The 22,168-nt window shown below is 41.0% G+C and overlaps 1 protein-coding gene across 2 annotated transcripts in view; it reads right to left on the reverse strand.

The window, feature by feature from the left end:
* Positions 1-22,168, reverse strand: part of fidipidine (coiled-coil domain-containing protein 93) — a 55,942-nt gene that overhangs the window by 10,189 nt on the left and 23,585 nt on the right. For both annotated transcript variants that reach the window (XM_080276600.1, XM_080276599.1), the window contains exons 11-14: positions 18,038-18,151; positions 8,505-8,713; positions 3,924-4,044; positions 1,170-1,254 (exon numbers count right to left, since the gene is read on the reverse strand). In XM_080276600.1, the coding sequence (XP_080132726.1) occupies positions 1,170-1,254; positions 3,924-4,044; positions 8,505-8,713; positions 18,038-18,151 (529 nt within the window). The remainder of the gene's footprint in view (positions 1-1,169; positions 1,255-3,923; positions 4,045-8,504; positions 8,714-18,037; positions 18,152-22,168) is intronic.

The following is a 22,168-nucleotide window of genomic DNA, read 5'->3' on the forward strand; positions in this document are numbered from 1 at the left end:
ACTACTGTCACTGTACTGAAGGGGCAAGTACTGCATAAAAATGTGAACACACAGGTATTGGCAAATACATAATTTTCCTCCATTCCTAGGTACCAAGAGGTATGAGACTGATTACATGCCTGCTTGCAACACATGTACTGGGTTGCAGAGTTGCCATATCCCAAAAGCACAGCAGTTCCTCATTATGTCTGGGATGTCTTCTAAATATCACAATTTTAGTTTACAACCAGTACTGTACATAAGCAAATTAGTTTTATATGTAGGACAGTGGTGTCAACCATCATCCACTCAATGCACTGCTGCTTACTTCTCCCCTCACTTTTATCACTCTATCTCTGTGTCTTCCCTCCTCTCTTCCTATTTCTCCATTTCCTACCAGTCACTTTTTATTACTTTTCTTTCCCTTTCAGGCAGCTCTTCACTCAGTGACAAGTCAAATGGTTTCTTGTAATCCAAGAAACATTTACAACACTGGGTGGTAACCATATATCCAGATAATAGGATGATGTGGAGGCTGCTATGGCAATCCTGTTAACTGAGTGGAATGATGCAAATGCGGCATCCATCTGGGAACCGAACCTCCACATTCTTCCCTGCACCAAGTGGAAAGGAACAGTGGTTCACTGCATAGGATGGCCCTGTAAAGGCGGCTGCTTGCCTATGGATGATAGGTCTGCTTGACCAGACAGACTGGGGCTGATCAACAACAAAAATATGTAGGACAGAAACAGCACTCTGATATTCAATTTTATACTGTGTACTTAAAAGAGAAAAAAAGTGTCAGAAAAGACAGTATAAAACAATGACATCTTGTCCATACAAGAGTAATTTGCAAACCTCATTCTTTCTGCACCTTTAACAACAAACACTGACTTCATGGGTGACATTTTCTCCCATGTATGTAGGGATGATACAAGTAACTGAGTAATCTCAATTTATTGTTATTTATACAGTACTGTGATGTTCCTGTTGTTATGACATACAGCTAATGAAGTGGGAAGAAGAAGAAGAAGAAGAAAATCTCTACAAAAGTCATACCATTTACTAAGCTGTTTTCATCCTTTGACTGATGTCACATGATATATCTGTGACTGGGAACTTCCCCACATATAAGGGTAAAATGTTTAAGATATCTGTTTTTCTATAAACAGAGTAGTATAAGTACACACCTTCATCTTGTTCTGTCTAATGCCCTCCAGGATTGTCTCCAGCTGCTGCAGGTATTCATCCATGTTGGCTGAACTGCCCAGTGCCCTGATACAGGAAAATACAAAAGACAACATTTTACTTAACAAAATATACATTACAGTGTGTTTGTTTTAACCTGACAAAGATCCCTAATCCATTCACTTCCTGTCAGCTAGCTGATGGCCAAATGTAATCAAACTGGAGGAGGGCTGAGCTGCCCTAAAACCAAGGAGATTCATTCCTACCTCTTAACTAAGGTTCATAAATTTTCACTCCAACTGACTGTTCAAGTGACGTTAGGTGGTGGCGACCTTCACCCATTCGCTTGATGTGGTGCTGCCTGATTCTTTGTATGGTGATTACACTGAATGACAAGCCTAATGCTTTCCTATAACCTAGGAAACTATTTACAATCCTGGGCAGTAACCATACAACTAAGTAATAGGGTGATGTGGAGCCTACTGTGGTGCTCCTGTTAAATGAGTGGAGAGAGGTAAATGCAATGTCTACCCAGGAACCAAACCTCCATACCCTTCCTTGTGCTTCACTGTGGCAAGGCACAGTCCACCACAAATGAACATGAGTTCACTGCATGGGATGGCCCTGGTGGAGTGATGGCTTGCCTACTGTTGATGGGTCTGCTCAGTCAGACAGACTGGAGTTACTCTACTACTACTACTACTGTTCAAGCTGTCATGTGAAAAAAAACTGACTATAGTCCCTTTAATGCTTTCAATAATTAATACTTTTCTCTCTCTACACAGATGATAAAAAATTATGTTTATCATTAAAGATGTGGAGTAAGGAGGTCTGCTAATGTGGCACAAGATTACGCTTAGAAAGCATGGTTAAACAGAGATAATGCATGTAGACAGGGTACTTGTTGTTGGAAAATGGGTATATTGTACTGCCTATGACTGAGCTGAAGTCAGCAGGAGAAAAGGTTGGCTAAGAAGGTGGAAAGATATGGTAAATGACTGTGTAAAAAAATGCTGTAAGAATGCAGAGCATTTGACGGGATCAAGCTGGTCGGACAAAGTATATACAGAGAAGTACTTGACAGGTGTGATTCCCATTTTTCATTTAGATAGTCACTAGATTTATTTTATCTGACTGGTATCTTTCAAGAAAAGTACTCCCCCAAATATGTGGCTGTGAGGTTAAACCAAGATTCTGTGGACTTGAATGATTTGTGAATGATTCAGTGGACGATTTCACTGGGCATGCTGTTGATAGCTCTCCAACTTTCATACTCTCTCTTCCCTTTTTTTTTTTTTTTTTTTTTTCTTTTTTTTTTTAATGTCTTTCCCCATCTTTTGGTACAAAAAAGTTGATTAAGACAATGACAATGATGATGATTTGTTTGCTGTGTGGTGTTTATGAAGAGAATTATGATGTGAATGTGCAAATATGCCCTCTCTACTATTTGTTCTGTCTTGTTTAGAAATGTAGTTGGTGATATATGGAGTGTTGGATTTATCTGTTGACCTCTCCCAATAGTGCAATGTTGATGTTGTGTGTGTGCTGTGGAAATTGTCAATTCTGTGGTCTTTTGTTTTAATTTCATTTATATTTAACTGCCTGAACTGTGGTGTGTTTCTCTCTCTCTCTCTCTCTCTCTCTCTCTCTCGTTTTTGGCATGTTCCTTGTGCACTGTCAGGTGTAAAGTACATGTACTGGAACACTGGTACAGAAAAGATGCAATAACCTCAATGTATCCGTCGCACTTGACTAACCACACTCTACTGTATGTATAACACTTGAGGCATTTCACAGAAGAAGGGTCACTTAATCAACCAAAAACAAGGTTTGGGAGAAAAATGCGTTCAAAGATTTGAAAGTTAGTATCTCAGTAATGGCCACTCCAATTTTCTTTCTTAACCACCAAAAAATCTGCAAATAAGCTTTCACATTATAACTGGTAAACACATTTATAATCATGCTGGTAACTATTTATAATATGATAAATGGGAGGTCTGTGGGTGATGGCACCTATTCTTCTATGTTGCAATGCAAAAACCCACCCCATTTTGAAGGTTATGAAATGACAAGACTACTGATATATAATACTTGAGGCCTCCTTTCCCCCCTCCCCCCCAAGAAAAATAAAATAAATTACATTAATAAATACATAAAAAGGTGCCAGTTTGGGGCACCATTACAGCAGTTGTATATGTAAATTATGCAATAAAACTGACAGGCATTAGGCATCAGCTGTCAAACTCACAGGCCAAAAAGTGCTTCATTGGCTAGGAGGAATCTGGCCAATCATCCTTCTTGTGAGAGCACTGTCCATTTGGCCAACTGAATGCAAGAGGGTCCAATGCTTGGGGTCCAGACTATGGATTCTCAACTGAGCTAAAAAGGGCCAATATTTGTTTCTTTGGGGGTAAAATCATGCAATGTAAGTCTGGGGAACATGATGGAACCTGTACCAGGTAGGTCTATTCCACCATTTTTGGCTGGTTACCCCTTCTTCCTCAAAATGCCTCATATGTTTTACATGTTGGACAAGTTTTTGTACATGGACCAGGGTTAGTCTTTGTCACTGGCCAGGAGTAAAAGGGACTGGAAGGCATAAGTAACTGCAGACTCACTAAATGAAAAAAATAAAGACTGTATTCTCTGGGAACTTGGCTTTGGGTGCTGCTGCAGCCAACCTTCCTCTAATGGAAATGGATAGAAATAGAAGTAACAAGTTGTTTCAGAAAACTTTAAATAATTCTTTAACTCACATAGCCATATTGTCAAGGATGGAGTTGAGGAGAGACAGTTCCTTCTCCATGTAGCTCTTGGTGTCAGCCAGAGTGTTGTACATATGGTAGAACTGTTGTGTCTCTCGATGGGTTGCTGCAACTGTCAATATAAGGACATATTTGGAAGTACTGTTCAAAGTTAGCTTACACACCAAGAATTACAAGCATCCAGATGCTTAAGCATTTCTCACCCCACTGTCACACTTTCATAAATGAGAACTGTCATAAAAAATAGGGAAGTGTGCATGGAAGTAAAGAAGTTGCTACATGATAGTATTGAGATACCAACTCTACTGTATGAAAGAGAAGCTTGGACACTGTTGGAAGGACACAAGTCAAGAGTGAGAGCAATGGATATAAGTTATATGAGAGATGCATACGGAGTTACATGGAGAGACATGAGGAAGAGAAGGAGTGCTGTGGGTTGATGTGGATGTGCTAGAAAGGATTAGAAATACATTGAGGTGGTTTTGCTATGTAGAGAGGGTGTACAGCGTGAGACTAATGAGGAGAGTGTAGTGAGTAAGGTGGAGGGGGTAGAGGGAGGGGGAGGCCAAAGATGAGACGGAGAGATGGAGTAGAGAGAGAGGGGGGATGTGGGCTGGGGACAGGACTGTGAAATGGCAGGGGTCAGGGCAACATGGAGGCGAGTTGTTTGTGGTCACCCCTTATGGGATTAACCCTTTTGAGCTGGCTGAAGTGTATAGCCGTCACGATTCAGGGCGCGAAGTGCCACCGGCTGACGGGATATGCCACAAGCACCTTCCCGCCACCCTTTGAACTTGCGACCATTTTCTATGACAACCATAGGGTAGGAAGGTACCCAAGGTACCCCATTGATGCATGGCTCAGTCTGTACATGGCACTGGTAGAGTGTAGAGTGATGTCTTCCTTATCCTCCTCGTCCGATTCCGTCCCTCCATGCACGGGGGCGACTGCATTATCAACCCCCATGAAAGTTCTGCCCTTACCACCAGGGAAAGGGCTCAATGACTGAGCAGGTGTGTGGGAAACTGTAAACAGTAAACAGATATGCACAACTGTTTTTTTATACATATGTGAAATGTAAGATGTTATATCTAGTAAGTGTTATAAGTGTTTTATCATAAGTTTTACAAGTGCATTGCAATAAGCGTTACTGTTTATGGTTATTGTGAAACAATGACTGGAAATACCTTGAGTAACTTTATCTAGTAAAATGAAAGAAAACCACAAGTGCATGGGAGAGAGAAAAAATTACCTGGTTGGCTGACTAAATTTTTTCCCTCGTTACTGAGAAACTATTGGTGAACATGTCAGCATTAGCGTATTTGTGATGTGAAGTACAAAAAATGTATGTTGTGTATAACATCAGTAATATTTTCATGATACCCCTGATCAGTACAAATTAGTCACAATTTCTGTACAAGTAATTATCTAATACTCAACCATACTGCGTGAAACAGCCAGAGCATTTACTGTGCTTCTCAAAGTGCGAGTACCCGTAATCATGATATCAAGTGCAAATATAAGTGCCGTAGCAGGGGGAAATTATTATAACTGATGCAAGAAGTGAGTACAGAAAATAAAGAGCTACCGGTATTCTTTTCCCACACATCTACGGGGCATAGTGGCACTATGAAACAGGAGGAAAACCCTATGGGGAGCCACATGGACATGGTAATAGCTCATCCTTATGACGGTGAGTAAGGAAAAGTTGAAAGAATGAGTGGAATATTCCAACAGGCCAGGCAGTGTTACAATCACCACTCCAGTCAGTGATGCCAATGCTAGCCAGCAAGTCCAAGGTCACTGACAGTGATGCGCACCTGGATTAGCCCGCCAAAACACGGAAAACCAGTCATCTTTAACTTATCCTTACTCATTGATGGGACCACCTGGAGACCTCGGGATACTTTCATTTGAAAGAGGAAGAGTTGGTGATTCTTATGTATACAAACTTTTTCTCCAGCTATAATAGTTTGGCAGATATGAGGATTTGAAGTTTAGGTATTTGTTCCATAATCTTGGATATTCCCCGTAAGGAGGAGGGGGCGATGGCGGGGAACCCCCGGCAGATAAGGTTTGTGGTGATAGACACAAAGATAGACATACATGAGGAAGACAAGATTCAGGAGGAGGGTAATGGAAAACACAGAAGTAGAAACTACTGATAATGCTTTTAGTGATACAGAACATACATCCATTCACTCATCACTCAAGCCTTCAAAACTCTTGTGATCCACCCCACAATCAACACTACACCAAAAACTAAATTTAATCATCAAACTGCTCTCACAACACTCATGAGGAAAAGCCATTTGGCCTAAGTATTTGCCAAGCTAGGCAAAGACACAGAATCTTTTCGGGCACATCTCAATACAAACTCTATACATCCAGTTCTTTCATTAGTTCTTTTAAACTGTGTTCACTTTATAAGGAAGCAACCATAACAGGGAGGCCATAAGAGGATAATAATTACAGAATAACTAACTGATAGTTTGCTAATGACTATAAGGCTAATGCCATGACAATATCCTAGTCCTGTGTGGAGTGACTGAGAGAATGAAATCCAAGTGCCAGATAGCAAAGATCATATGCCACTCTGTTATGATTTGAAGGTATAGTAAGGAGTAAGGAGGACACAGCAGAGCATAATTACAAACTAAAGGGGAGATTTTAGACTAGATGAAGGATCAACTGAATGACTGAATATTCTATCACCAGGCAATAATGGCCATATGGCACTAAGGCAGAGAAAGGTGATGGCAGAAACGGAAGAGACAAAGGTCTTGATGTTGAAGTGACAGTGACGTTGAAGCTGTTCTGAAGTCTAAATGATGTAGTGCAAAACTGTTGTGGAAAGTCCTTAAACTTGCCATGCCATGAAAGCAAATGTCCAACCTGATACAAGTAGAGGGAAAAAAAGGCCAGAAGAAACACAAATACTGTATTTATAAGGGTGTGTGGAGAGAAGATGAGGGCAGGAAACAAAAAGGTCTCTTTAAGTCACTCCTTACAAGCAGGGATACTGGGGATGTATTCTTTCCACACCTCCCCAGGGGAACAGTCCTGTGTGGAGACATCTGGGATTGGGGATCAGTAGGTAAATAGGCCGGGACTGCAGCACACGGAGGGCTGCCATCAAGTAATTAACAATACCCTCAGTTAAAACCTTAACCGGAGACTTTTTTTTTTTTTTTCCCCTAATGGCAGTTACTATCAGATGACTGTAATCAACTTGGATGAGACATTCCTGGGCATATGGGCTAGAAACTATTTCAAAAACCATTTCAGCCTAGATATCTTTTCTGTTTTATTTGGTTAGTGCCACACAATTTTCTTCAGCTTAGGTAAGATGTCCATGGACTGTAGGGGTTAAGCATTAGGACAATACAAAATTTCAACTAAACAAAGTCTCTGAAGAGGAAGTGTAGCATCATCTGTCTATCTGTCTGTACAAGGGTTTATCCAGTTGCTACTCCTAGATGCATGGACTGATTTTGATGAAATTTTGCAGGAACAATCCCTTGAGCCTGAAGTATCAAATAAACTTTTTTTTGTTTCAAAACTGGATTATATATATATATAAATATATATATATACAGTAGGCTCGCACAGTGCGTGAGAGATTGGGCAGTCCACGACCTCGCGCACTGGGAATTCGCGTACTGGGAATACATAATCTTAGGGGAATAATTACATATGGGTGGTACCCCCTCATACCTGGACATTTTTTGGCCCTTAGAGACATAATAAAGGTCATATTTTTCAGACACTGTACTAAAGCTATAGCTACAATAACAAAAATATGGGTAGTCACCTTAACAACAGTAGACAACAGGCCTGATGACCTTAAATAAAAGGGGTTCTGAGGCGCAGCAACACTTACAGCGCCGCACTCCCCACCGCACCAACACTTCCCTCCACAGACTCCTCTTGAGCACCTTCCCCAGGAGCATCAAAGTCACTCACTTCGGCCATACACCCTTCAAAGTCCAATGCTGACACTTCTGACATTGCATCCTCTTCATCCTCAACAGGAACAGGAGCAGACGACACACGACGCGCTGCGTGAGGGGTGGTCGCACACTAATAGAAAATGGCATTTTTGAGCCACTCCTTGCCTCTGCCTCGCGTTCTGTGCGGTAAACTCGCGCATTCAAGGGTTTCTGGTTATGATTTTTGGTCACTCGCGCACAATGCGAATCGCGCACTGTGATGACGTGCACTGTGCGAACCTACTGTACACACACATACACACACACACACACACACACACACACACAATTATTAGTTACCCCTTTATGTTTGTTAAGCCATGTCTATTTTCTTTTAATCTTACCACATACTAGCTTATTCATAAATGTTTAATTTATTTCAAAGTTCCAAAAAATAAACAAAAGATGATGAACCAAATGAGCACAGGCTGCTTATGCATGTTTTCACTGAGTGACTAAATAACAATGATAACACTCCATGGCTCAAAGAAAACTCCTGCTGTACAAAAGTTCTTAGGAGGATTTATGGCATCATTCTGACTGGCTGTTTAAACACCAATGCTAACATTCCATGGCTCACTTTGGTTGTAAAGCTCAATGAACCTGCGTTGGTACTGTGACAGCTCAGCACGGCCTGGTACATCGTCAATGTACCGCCGCAGTGTCTCCACCTGCCTTGTCTTCTTGGCCAGCTGCCGCCGCATCCGTGCATACTTCTCACGTTCCACTGCACAGCGCTGGCTCACCTCATCTCCTGCCTCAACCTCTGACAACTGCATCTCAAGCTGGCTGCCAAGTGGACAAAACATCAAGTATAGCTAATTCACTTTGCCCCTTCACTATGATGACTTGTTTGCTTGTCCCGTGGATTACGAGCCACAGCTCAGGCTGGGTAGCGTCACACTGCAAGCCACAGCTCAGGCTGTGCTGGCCATGCATCACTGTAAACAACTCAGCCCCTACGCAAACTTACGCACGGTGCTACGCAAAGATGGAGAGAGGGAGATTTCTTTCTTTTCACCAGATGATGCCCTGGATGTTTATCTTCAAGTTTATAATAAACAAAACCAAAAAATTTTTTTTTTTTTTTTTTTTTTTTTCCAATTTTTTCACTACTCCCGTACGTAAACTTATGCATGGCCCTACACAAAGACGGAAAGAGAGAGAGAGAGATTATTTTCTTTTTCACCAGATGATGCCCTGGATGGTTAGCTTCAAGTTTATAATATACAAAAACTAGAAAATCTTTTTTATCCCTTCTTTTTTTGTGCACCACGGGGTGGGATAAACAAAGGTAATTGCGCAATCCACAGGTTCATCATCATCATCAACAACATCCAATTGTGTGTCACCCCACAAGAAGCATAGGAGCCCGGGGCTAGGCAAGCTGGTCCTGACATTTAAGAGAGTGACCAGCCTCACTCATCTGAGTGGCAATACATGTGCAATAAACCCTAACCACCCCTTGGATATAAACCTGCACTGGCTCAATCTGATTGGAGCACCTTAATTACTCACTAAACCACCAGGGGCCATAATTTGGTTATAAGCTTACCACCCGACATACTGTAGTACCGGTAAATGGTTTCTCGGTGTTCAGAAAACTATTTGGTTGTCACTTAGTGCTGAGTTACCAATAGATAGATGGAAGAGGAATGAATTAATAATAATTCATTCATCCATTCATCATCTAATGCATTGTTGCCCCGTGATGATCGTAGAAGCACAGGGCTAAGCAAGTCGGTCCTAACATTTAAGATGAGAGTGACCAGTCTCAATCATCCCTGAGTGGCATTATGTGAGCAATAAACCCCAACCACCCCTTGGATATAAATCTGCACCAGCTCAATCCAATTGGAACATCTTAATTACCCACAAAACCAACGGGCACCATAATTTGGTTATATGGTTACCACCCAGCATGGTAAATGGTTTCCTGGTGTACAGGAAACCATTTGGCTTTTCACTCAGTGCAGAGTCACCCACAGACAGAAGGAAGAAGAAGGAATGAAAGAAAGAAAGACAGAAGAGGAAGGAAACAAAAGAGGAAAGAGTAGGCACCGGAGTGCACCACTATATTCAGTGCGTGGATGGTGAGTGTCCTCACATACCACTAATAATAATAACAATGATAATAATGATTCACTCATTCTTTCATCATCCAATCCTACACTGCCCCATGAGAAGCGTAACAGCCCGGTGCTAGGCAAGTTGGTCCTGACATTTAAGATGAAAGTGACCAGCCTCACTCATCCCTGAGTGGCATTATGTGAGCAATAAACCCCAATCACCCCTTGGATATAAACCTTCACTGGCTCAATCCAACTGGAATGCCGTAATTACCCAATAAACCAACAGACACCAAAATTTGGTTATATGGTTACCATCCAGATAGTAAATGGTTTCCTGGTGTACAGGAAACCACATGGCTTGTCACTCAGTATAGAGTCACCCACATGCAGAATTCATATGATAATAATAATCATCATCATCATCATCATCCGAACCTTCTTTCCCACCCAAAGGCAGGGTGAGAAGTAGCAGCGTCCAGACAGCCAAAGTTTGCCCTGTTCAATGGGCCACACTTCCATTCACTCATCATTCAAGCCCTCAAAATCCTAGATCCATCAGCTAGGACAATAAAAAATTCATCACATTCTGTAGCTGCACATATACCTATTTGATACAGCCAATCCAAAAGTGTCACGTTTAAAAGGAGTGCCAAATCCCTGGTCTCCGCAAAAAAATTCATCCAGCCAGCTTGATCTCTTCAGTCCCTTAGCCTCACCAACTTCCATACCTCTCTTCCTCACACACTCATCCACCATATCCCTGTATCATCTTCTTGGCCTACCTTACCTCCTCCCTCCTTTAAATTCGCTCAGATATACCTTTTTCACTACTCTATTGTCATTCATTCTCTCCACATGACCATACCATCTCAGTACATTCTCTCTGATTCTGGTGTCCACAGACTTCCTCACTCCACAACTTTCATGAATCACATTATTCCATATCCTATCCACTCTCTGTACTCTACATACATTTCCCAGCAGTCCCATCTCCACTGCTCTTACTCTTGACTTTTCACTTTTATGCCACACCATAGTCTCACATCCACATGTTAAAGTTGGCACTAACACTCCTTCATGTACGGCTCATGCAGCTGCAACACTCAAGACTGTTTCTTATCAAGGCCCTCATAGCACCAGCTACTTTCCTTCCTTGTGTCACTCTACTTTCCACATTTTCCCCTCTTTTTTATCACTGTACCCAGGCATATGAACTCTCTCACCAATTTCAGTCTCTCTCCATTCACTGTAACATCACACTGGGAGTCACCTTCTCTCTCAGTAACCATCACTTTACTCGTTTGTATATTTACTCTCAAGGCATGATGCTCACAGACATCTACAAAACTCTGCACTAGTCTACCAAGCTCTTGTCCGGTATTTACGAGTAGCACCGCATCATCAGCATACAACAAATTTGAGATATTCCATCCATCACCATTCATAACTAAGGCCATCCCTCTCTCCATTACTCACGTTTTTATTTCTTTCATCACCCCGTCCATATATATACTGAACAACCATGGGGACATCACTTAATCTTGTTGCATGCCCACACTGATCGTGAACCATTCACTTAGATGCCCATTTACCCTTGCACATGCCTCATTACAATCATCCCATTTACCCTTGCACATGCCTCATTACAATCATAAAAACTCGACAGCACCTAGCAGCTTACCATCTACACCGTATATGCGCAAAACCTTCCACAATCCTTCTCTGTCTACTTTGTTGTATGCTTTTTCCAGATCCATGAATGCCATAATCACCTTATAGTCCTTCTCACAAGCGTTCTCCACTACCTGTCTTACTGCAAATATTTGATCCACACATCTCTGCCGCTCCTAAATCCACCTTGTTCGTCACTCACTAGGTCTTCTGATCTCTCATACTTTCTCTATAATAATTCTTCCATATACCTTCCCTACAACACTCAACATAATTATGCCACAATCCCTACGTGTTAAGTGGGGTTGGTGGAGGATTAGTGCCCCTCCCTGTAAAACAATTAACTCTAAGCCTTTGGCCACCCCGTTTGGGATACATGGCGTCTGGCAATGAATGAATGAATTCTTGCACTCACTTAACTCACCTTTATTTTTGTACAGGGGTACAATCACTGCTTTTTTCCACTCTACTGGCAGTTTCACTCATCCATACCTTCTTACATATCTCCAACAAGCACTTCATTCCATTCTCATCACTACACTTAACACGCCCCATTCCGACCACTTTTCCACCACTGACTCCCCCCAATCCCGACCATTTTTGGAAAAAAATATTTTTTGGCTCAAACCTCCGCTTTTGGTGAGAAACATCGAAAATTCATGGAGACATCACTCACCTAAGGTTTAAAATACTCAATACAGGTAGCAGTACCTCCTCACCTTACTGTGTTTTCTATCAGGCTGGCTCAAGAGAAAATGAGTTCTATGGGAGGGTAACCATTCCACACCAGTCATAAACGGTATTTATTTATTTATTTGGTACGAATTTATATGCAGTACGAGAGTATATTGGTTTTCACACAGTAATATAGGCAATATAAGCACTGTTTCACTCACGAAACACATCAACATACCTGACCTTTTTTGGCGACATTACCTGATCATCATTTCTGACTGTTTCTTCCTCTAATGCAATTTAAAGTTTGTCCTCCACATTGTCATCGATTGGGGAGTCACTCTGGCCCTGAATTTCAAACCGTGGCACGACATGTCTTTACTGGTCAGGTCACTGGTAACAGGTGAATTGCCAAGACAATGGCATTGGGGGGGGGGAGGTCATGCTGGGTAAGGCATTGTCCCTGCCAGGCATCTTGTAGAGGAAGGTGTCCCGTGTATACGTACCAAAAATCACTCGCGAAAACTGAAAATTGTGCAAATTAGGGACCTTGCAATTGATTCGCATTTATGTACGTCAACGGGATTGGCAGTGACAAAATGTGTGGACGTTAATTCACGTCGACGGGACGCCGCAGGTTAAACAGCTCTGCATACACCTTATCAACCCCAGTTGCTTTCCCATTTTTCAGTTGCTTCATAACATTCTTCACCTCTGCAAGTGTCACATTTCCTTACACTGCATTCCCTCTCCGTACACCCCCAAAATCAGTCATGTTAACAGTCGCTTTGCTCTCTCCATTCCCATTCATCAGATTTTCAAAATATTCTTTCCATCTGGTCCTTACTTCATCCCCATGGGATCCTTCATCCTTCATCTTTCACACTTTCCTTCCACTGTCACTTCTAGGCTTCCGGACCTCTTTCCAGAATAACTTACTACACTTAACCTGTGGACTGCACAATTACCTTCTTTATCCCACCCCAAGGTGTGCAAAAATGTTTTTTTGAGTTTTTGTTTCTTATCAACTTGAAGATAAACATCCAGGGCATCATCTGGTGAAAAAAAAAAAAAAACAATCTCTCTCTCTCTCGCCATCTTTGTGTAGCTACGGCCATGTGTAAATTTACGTAGGGGAGTGGTGAAAAAATGATTAAAAAGACAAAAAAAAATTTCATTTCTGTTTATCATAAACTTGAAGAAAAACATTCAGGGCATCATCTGGTGAAAAGAAAAAAATCTCTCTCTCTCCTTCTTTGTGTGGTGCCACATGTAAGTTCGAGTACGGGTGGAGTAGTTAGCAGTGATACACAGCCAGCACAGCCTGAGCTGTGGCTCGCAATGCGACGCTACCCAGCCTGAGTTGTGGCTCACAATCTGTGGGTTAAACATCTCTGCATACACCTTATCAACCCCACTTGCTTTCCCATTTTTTAGCCGCTTCACAGCATTCTTCACCTCTGCAAGTATCAAGTTTCTTTGCACTGCATTCCTTCCCTATACCCCCCCAAAACCAATCATGTTAACAGTCACTTTGCTCTCTCCATTCCCATTCATCAAAAATTCAAAATATTCTTTCCATCTGGTCCTTACTTCATCCCCATGGGTTAATGATCTATCACTTACATCCTTCACACTTTCACATTTCTTTCCACTGTCACTTTTACATTTCTCTACCTCCTTCCAGAATGACTTCCTATTTTTAGAGTAGTTTGCATTCATTTTTCTTCCAAGATCATTATTTGCCTTCTTGTTTTTCCTCTTCACTAGTTTCTTTATGTGCTTCTTGCTCTCAATATATTCAGTTCTTATTTCAAATGAACCCCTGTCCTGTATCCACTCTAGCCACTTCTTCCTCTTTTCCTCTCCTGCTCTCTTAACCTTTTTTTCCACCATGCTATACCTTTCTTCTTTGTTGTTATTCTTGCCACACCACACACCGCTCTAACATTCCTAACTAAGCTAACCCTATATGCATTCTACATGCTGTCCAGATCCATTTCATTCCAGTTCACTGATTCTAACTCCCCCATTACTTTGGCCCTGTATTCTTCTGCCATTTCTTTGAAAATCAGCTCCTCAACTTAGATAATAGTAGTACTAATAATAACAACAATAATAATAATGACGACAACATCAATTACATTAGCTTGATCTCTTGTTTTTTAAAAGTGCCAGTTCTTTCAACAAGGAATTAACTGGCACTTGACACACTTGAACACTTTTACAATATAAAAAATAACTACTATCACTCATATACAGGTTTAGTCAACAGAAATAGCAATTTAAACCCTATAATCATCCGCCACAACGTCTCTCCCCAGATCATAGCTCTTTGAAAAGAGAAAGGTTTGAGTTACCCCTTAATAATTCAACAGCAGCCAACTGCCTCATGGGTAATGGAAATTTATTTTATAACCAAGGGGAAGTATAGGAAAGGTTTGAGTTGCCCCTTAATAATTCAACAGAAGCCAACAGCCTCATGGAATATGGAAATTTATTATATAACCAAGGGGAAGTATAGGAAAAAGATTGTTCAAAGGTAGTGACTGGAGAACAGCTCTACATTCACAGAAAAAGTGATGAACCTCACTTTGTAGCATCATACCTAAGTGCACTGGTGAAAGTTTCCACAATTCAAAGACACTTTGGCTCACAAAACTTAAGAACCTTGGAAATAGTAAGACAGTTTAAATTCTGTTCTAACCTTTACTCACAACCAGTGTAAACTATCTACAAGATAAGGTAGTTGGGATTCTCGGAGGAGGGCCAAAGATAAGCCTTGCTACCCTGTTCAAGAAAAGCTGAACCTTCTTTAACAGATTATTTGGATGACCAATCCATAATGAGTTGCGGTAATCAACATGAAACAAAACTATTGTATGGACTAATGTTAAAAGGGATCATTATTTAGAAACTATTTTATAGAATATAGATTTCTGATATGCAGGTTACAACTTCTGACAACTTGACTGATATGCTCTTTATAATTTAGTATTGAACTGAAATGTAAATCCACATTTCAAACAACAAAGTTGTGACTCTCCAATCTTCAGAGTCTCGGCATTATCAGTGTCACCTTGCCTTCTGTTTCACCCAATAACAATTTCTGTTTTACCATGATTCAATTTGTCTCCTCTCTGCAAGCAGATCTTAATACTGAACATTAGGGATTCTAATTTATTCTTAGTATCATTAATATTCGTCATCTTAACGTAAAGCTGCCAAGGTCAAATAACCATCTAAACAACACAGGAACTCTAAACTGGTATGTATATTTTTTCTTTTTTTACTACAGGTTGTGTGATGTCCCTGTGGCTGTCCAATATATTTATGGATGGGGTGATGAGAAAAATAAAAACACGAGTAATGATGACAGGGGTGGCATTGGTAATGAATGGAATATCTCAAATCTGTTAAATGATGATGATGCAGTGCTACTTGCAAACACCAGACAAGAACTTGGTATACAATTGCAGAGTTTTCCTGATGTCTGTAAGCATTGTGCCTTGACAGTAAATGTGGAAAAGAGCAAAGTGATGGTAATCGAGAGAGAGAGAAGGTGACTCTCAGTGTGATGTTACAGTGAATGGAGAGAGACTGGAATAGGTGAGAGTTCAAATACCTGGGTACAATGACAGAAAAAAGCAGAAAATGTGCAAAAGAAGTGGAAAGTAGAGTGACATAAGGAAGTACAGTAGCTGGTGCTATGAAAGCCTTGATAAGAAACAGAGGCTTGAGTGATGAAGCTGCGTGAGGCTTACATGAAGGAGTGTTAGTACCAACTTTAACATTATGCGTGTGAGACTATGGAATGGCATGAAAATGAAAAGTCAAGAGTAAGAGCAGTGGAGATGGAACTTCTGAGGAATGTACGTGGTGTACACAGAGAGGATAGGATACAAAATAATGTGATTCGTAAAAGATGTGGAGTGAGGAAGTCTGTGGATGCCAGAATCGAAGAGAGTGTACTGAGATGGTATGATTATATGGAGAGAATGGATAACAATAGAGTTGTGAAAAAGATACATCTGAGTGAATTTGATGGAGGGAGGAGGTGAGGTAGGACAAGAAGGTGGAGAGTTATGGTGGATGAGTGTGTGAGGTATGGAAGTCGGTGAGGCTAAGGAACTGACAAGAGATTAAGCTGGCTGGATGAAAGTTGTGCTTGATCTGGGATTTGGCATCCCTTTTTAATGTGACAGCATTCAGATTGCCTCTACTGAATACATTTACGTGAAGCTACAGAATGTGGCGAAAGTTTTTAGGCATATCAGATACAGCCAGGATTCCGGGGGCTTGAATGATGAGCGAATGGAAGCGTGGCCTACAAGATTGGGCAAACTTAGGCTGTCTGGACATTGCTACTCCTCAACCTGCCCTTGGGTGGGAAAGGAACTCCAGATGATGATGATGATGATGATGATGATGATGATGATGATGATGATGATGATGATGACTTCTTCGGCCAAAATACACCTTTTTTAAACAATGAACCTCACCTTTTTTAAACAATGAACCTATCATCGAAAATGCCAACCCTGTGACATTTCGTATAGGTACAGTACAAGCTGTCTGCTGCCAAGGTCACATTACATTCTATATGGTGTGGGTGCCTCAAAATGGTTTGGACATATCTAATTGTTAAGTTTTTCTTGTTTCTTGGGCCAAAGTACACCTTTCTGGCCACTAATCCCAACATCTCTTACTGATAAAGTGCACCCCCACACAATGTAAACTCACACAGTGCGATTCACCTACAATGCGAGGTCAACCCAGAAAATACTTACTTTTATTGAATGCGAAAGCTGCGAATCGAACTTCCCAACATGCGAATCAGCTGTATGATTCCAAGGCAAAAATTGACTTCCCGCCATTACTACGAGTGTCAGGCTGGACAATGCGAGTCAGTCACACAAAGGCAGGTGATTGGCAATGAGCCAGATTCAAAATGGCAGGCAGCTGGCCAGCTATCTGCATGCCTTCTACTGCCTTTCCTGGGTAAACAGACACTTCTTCATATTGCCGAGAGAACACATGGTGTACCTCGCATCCTGTGATCTGTTTTAGCATCATAGCAGTACTCAGCTGTTCATCATGGTCTCAGCTGTTGGCCTTGAAGGCTTTATGACACCTCCAGGAGACCTCAGCAGCACCAGTGAAAGTGACAACAGGGCACCCCGCCCCGTGGCGGGGCAAGAGTAGATGCCCCCAGCCTCGGATACCCACCCCCTCCCTTTTTAACAAGCCCAGAAGTCACTTAAATAAAGGTGCATGGTGTTCTATTGTTGTTTTATTTGTTGGTCCAACTAGAAGTAATATTAGACAAAGTGTTAGCAGGATAGAATAGGCTGGAAGGGGACCTGAAGACCAAGCCCTGGTGAGCAGTCCACCATATACCATTTTTCCCATACGTTCTGTGGTTCACACAATGCTAAATCGCAGAATGCCAGGGTTTCTGCCGCCCATAAACTTGCATTGTGTGAGGGTACACTGTACAGGCAGCCGACCCTTTATAGGTTATGGACAGATGACTTGTCTACTCCCCTTGGTGGCACTACATGATCAAAAAACCTCCAGTCATTTCTTGGGGACTGAACCTATGCATAGCCATCACTCCAACTGGGGTGCTCCAACTACTAAAGCATCAGGTCAATGCAAAATAAAAGGGAAACGAAAAAGTTTACTCTTCTACCTTATCTCCTTCTTCATCTTCTCTGACTCCTTGCGACATGCATCCTTGAATTCTGACTCCTTCTTCCTGGCTGCCTCATTTTCTTCCACCAGCTTTGACAGCTGTGTCAGGAGTCTGGAAGTATGAATTATCAATAAAATAGTCATTAGCCAATAGTTTGATCACCTGGTTCATATTCCATTATCTGCTACACAATACATTAACCCCCTTAATGCCTGTGACATCCATTAAGTTTACTCTTGCTGCTGCCAAATTACTTTATTCAGTTTAGGAAAAGCCTCTTATCTGAAAGGGATTTATTAAGGTTGCACCCATCCCCTCAAAAAAAAAAAAAAAAAAAAAAAAAAATGCTTAGAAGGTCTCCCTCTCTCTCCCTCTTGCCAAAACAACAAAACAGTATTCTGACATACAGGAAAGGAAAACCTTAACTTCTATCATCTACTTTTGTGCTTTCCATCCATTCATCCATCCATCATCCAATCCTATGTTGCCCCATGAGGAGTGTAAAAACCCAGGGCTAGGCAAGTTGGTCCTGACACTGAAGATGAGACTGACCAGCCTCACTCATCCCTGAGTGGCATTACATGAGCAATAAACCCCAATCATCCCTTGGATATAAACCTGCACCAGCTCAATCCGACTGAAGTGCTTTAATTACTCACTAAACCACCAGGTCCCATAATTTGGTTATATGGTTACCACCCAGCGTAGTAAATGGTTTCATGGTGTTCAGGAAACCACTTGGCTTGTCACTCAGTATTGAGTCATCCATAGGCAGAAGGAAGAGGAAAGAGTGGAGAAAGAAAGACAGAAGTGGGAGTGTAAAGTTGCCAATAGGCAGAAAGAAGAGGAAAGAATGAAGGAATGAAAGACAAAAGAGGAAGGAAGAGAGGACAGGGCAGACACTCAAAGTAGACATTTTTATTAAATCTCATCTCATGCTGGTATACAATCTACCAGTCCATCCACCTAACTTGGCATCATTTTTGTTCTTTTGCAGTTTATTTCACATACCTCAACTCACACAGTAAAACAATTTTACTGCTTCATGCCATTTCCATGGCACTTTGTAATTAGCTCCACATTCTAATGATAATGATAATCTCTTCCTTCATATAATTATTCAAGATGGCAAAATAGTAGTTGAAGTTTAAAAATTACAATATTTTTTTACCATGTTTATAGACACTTATTATTCTTGGTCAAAGATGTGTTTCAAATAATTCAACGTTTTCCATACAACTGGCAATGTAAACCTGAAGAACTCCCAAATCAGCATCATAGACAGAAATCAAACTTTAATTGGCAATCACTCTAGACCTAATGTAAAAAAAAAAAAAAATGAACATTAAAAAAGGAAATGTATCAAGAATACTCACTGTACAATAAATAAGTTTCAAGTTAGTACCATACTGCTGTGAGCCCTTTCACTTCAGGTGGTATTTTTTGGCTGGATGTCCCACACATGTGGGTTTTGAGATACATAAATATAACTGTTCTGATAAAATATTCCATGCCAAATAATAGACCATAATTTCCTGAGTCAAATGATGTCTAACATGATGTAAAAAAATAATAATAATAATAATTACCTGTGTGGTGACCTGTCAAAACCTGCAGTGTTGGAGCTCCTCCACTGCCAGACGTATGCCATTCAATATAATGATGAATCCAAAGCTGTTCTTTTTTCTTTTTTTTTATAGTAGCACTTTCATTTTCATCTAACAATATAATCTGAGTCATCAGACATCACTTCCATCAGATCCAAGTAAGCTGCCAAGGCAGCAAATCATCTCATACCACATGCCTCAACATACTTCTCGTACGTGGAGAAAATAATACACATTAAAACAATCCTCCCGTGATGGCAAATCCTCAGTCTTGCCACCTCCTAATACTGAACCACTATTGGGCCCCCAGTACTGGCGAACAAATATAAAAAGTTCAGAACACATATATGTGCCACCCGATGGCTAGAGACAATTACTTGGTGGCACGTTAATGTGCCACCCGATGTGAATGGGTTAAGTACCTGTAGTTCTGATTAATCTCTTGAATCCAGTGACTTATTTTATTTCACTGTGACTGTCTCCAACCTATCATATTCACCTTACAAAGGATCTTTATCAGAGAAGGGTGTCACGAACTAAGTCGCGACATTGTATTAGTATTGTATAAGGGAACGTCTGAATTTCATGGAAATGCGTAAAGTTTCGCTCAGACCATTAACTGCCTCGCTTTTGTACTCAGATCGTAATGAATTTCATAACCCTTACCATTGTTTCATAAATGACTGTCTTTCTGTATACACAATGCGTTTCACTGAGCGAAAATTTTTGTTTAGTTGTCGTTTTCACATTGCCTCTCGACCGTTGGGCCGTGCCCAGCTGCTTACATGAGTCAGTCGGTGTCGAGCAGCCACAGGAGGAGGTTCGTTGTGCAAGAGCTGAGAGAGGAGGTCTTCTAGCGCCTAGTCTCCAGAGTTCAACGATTCTCCATATTTCCTCGCTGAATTTGGTAAGCGGTTGCAGTAAGCATAGCCAACAAGCAGCAGCCTGTCCTAGCAGAAACGCCCAGTCTTGTGTAGCTTCAGCTCCGTTCCCTTCACTGACCAGAATTTTCGTTCGTTTTCTTAGCCTCATGTCTGATTAGCTTTTGAATCAGTGAGTGTATTTCCTTTGTTATTTGAATTCAGAAATCCCCCTGTGATGGTGAATTCCCCCTTTGAATTCATTTTTGAGATTTATGTAATGTAAATTTATTTATTGTAATCAATAAATTTACAGTCCTTTTCTTTGGGCTTAATGTAATGTAGTAACGGTGTTTAATTTCTTCATATTGAGCTTAATTTACTTTGCTACTCCCAGTTAGCACAAACTTCTTATATTAATCACAAATGATATTTAGGCCAGTTCTTTTGTATCAAAACTTAAATCTGTTGTGCCAGCCAGGAGTTAAGCATCAGCAAGAACTTGTTCATTATTATTATTAATTACTGACTGTCAGGGGGTAAAGATCACACTTTCTCAAAGGCTAACAGTACTAATGATACAGCATTCATGAGTAGATAGTCTCTGCTGTGTACTGTTGAGAAAGTTTATAAAATTCTCGTCCTTAGAGAATCGGCAATGTAAGCCAGTATAATGTAAAACTTACTACTTTATTTCGCAAGCCAATTCTTTGTGTTTACCTTAGATTAATATCAGCTTTAATTCTTAAATTTACATCTCCCTGTGACAATGGGATTAATTTGCCCCCTCAGTGCTGAAGTATGGGGGAGAGATAGTAGTAGAATGGATATGGAAAATATGCAGATTGGCCTGGGAGGAAGGTAGAGTCCCGGAGGATTGGAAGTCAGGTATAATTATTCCCTTGTACAAAGGAAAAGGGGAAAAAGAAGTGTGTGGTAATCATAAGGGCATCTGTCTTCTTGGTATAATAGGAAAAGTGTATGGCAGGATACTTACTGACAGAGTTAGAGAAAGGACAGAGGAATTAGTTGGAGAAGAACAGGGAGGCTTTAGGAAGGGAAGAGGTTGTGTAGATCAGACATTCATTCTTAGATCTTTAGTGGAAAAGTTTCTAGAGAAGAGAAAGAAGTTGTATGAGGCTTTCATGGATTTGGAGAAAGCATATGACAGGGTGGATAGACAAGGATTGTGGAAAGTATTAAGAATATTTGGAGTAGATGGGAAGTTGTTGAATGCTGTGAAGAGTATGTATGATGGTGTTAAGGCTGCAGTGCATGTGGATGGTGAACTGGGTGAATTTTTCTCTTTGAAGGTTGGGTTGAAACAGGGATGTGTCATGTCTCCATGGCTGTTCAATCTGTACATGGATGGGGTAATGAGGTACAAGGTAGGGTTGTGGATGTTGGAGTGGCCCTGGTGAGAGAGGGTAGTGTTTGGAAACTTCCTGTACTGTTGTTCGCAGATGATACTGTGTTGTTGAGCGAAGACGAAGGAGAGCTGCAAGGCTTGGTGGATGAGTTTGGGAGAGTGTGTAAGAAAAGGAATCTAAAGGTGAATGTAGGGAAGAGTAAAGTGATGGTCTTTGAGATAGGTGAAGTCAGTGAATGTACAGCGAGGCTGGATGGTGAGGAACTGGAAAATGTGAGTACATTTAAGTACT

Source organism: Coenobita brevimanus, chromosome 65 (assembly GCF_032717465.1).
Source record: "Coenobita brevimanus isolate Jiangsu-jjx chromosome 65, ASM3271746v2, whole genome shotgun sequence".
In the NCBI taxonomy this organism is placed as follows: domain Eukaryota; kingdom Metazoa; phylum Arthropoda; class Malacostraca; order Decapoda; family Coenobitidae; genus Coenobita; species Coenobita brevimanus.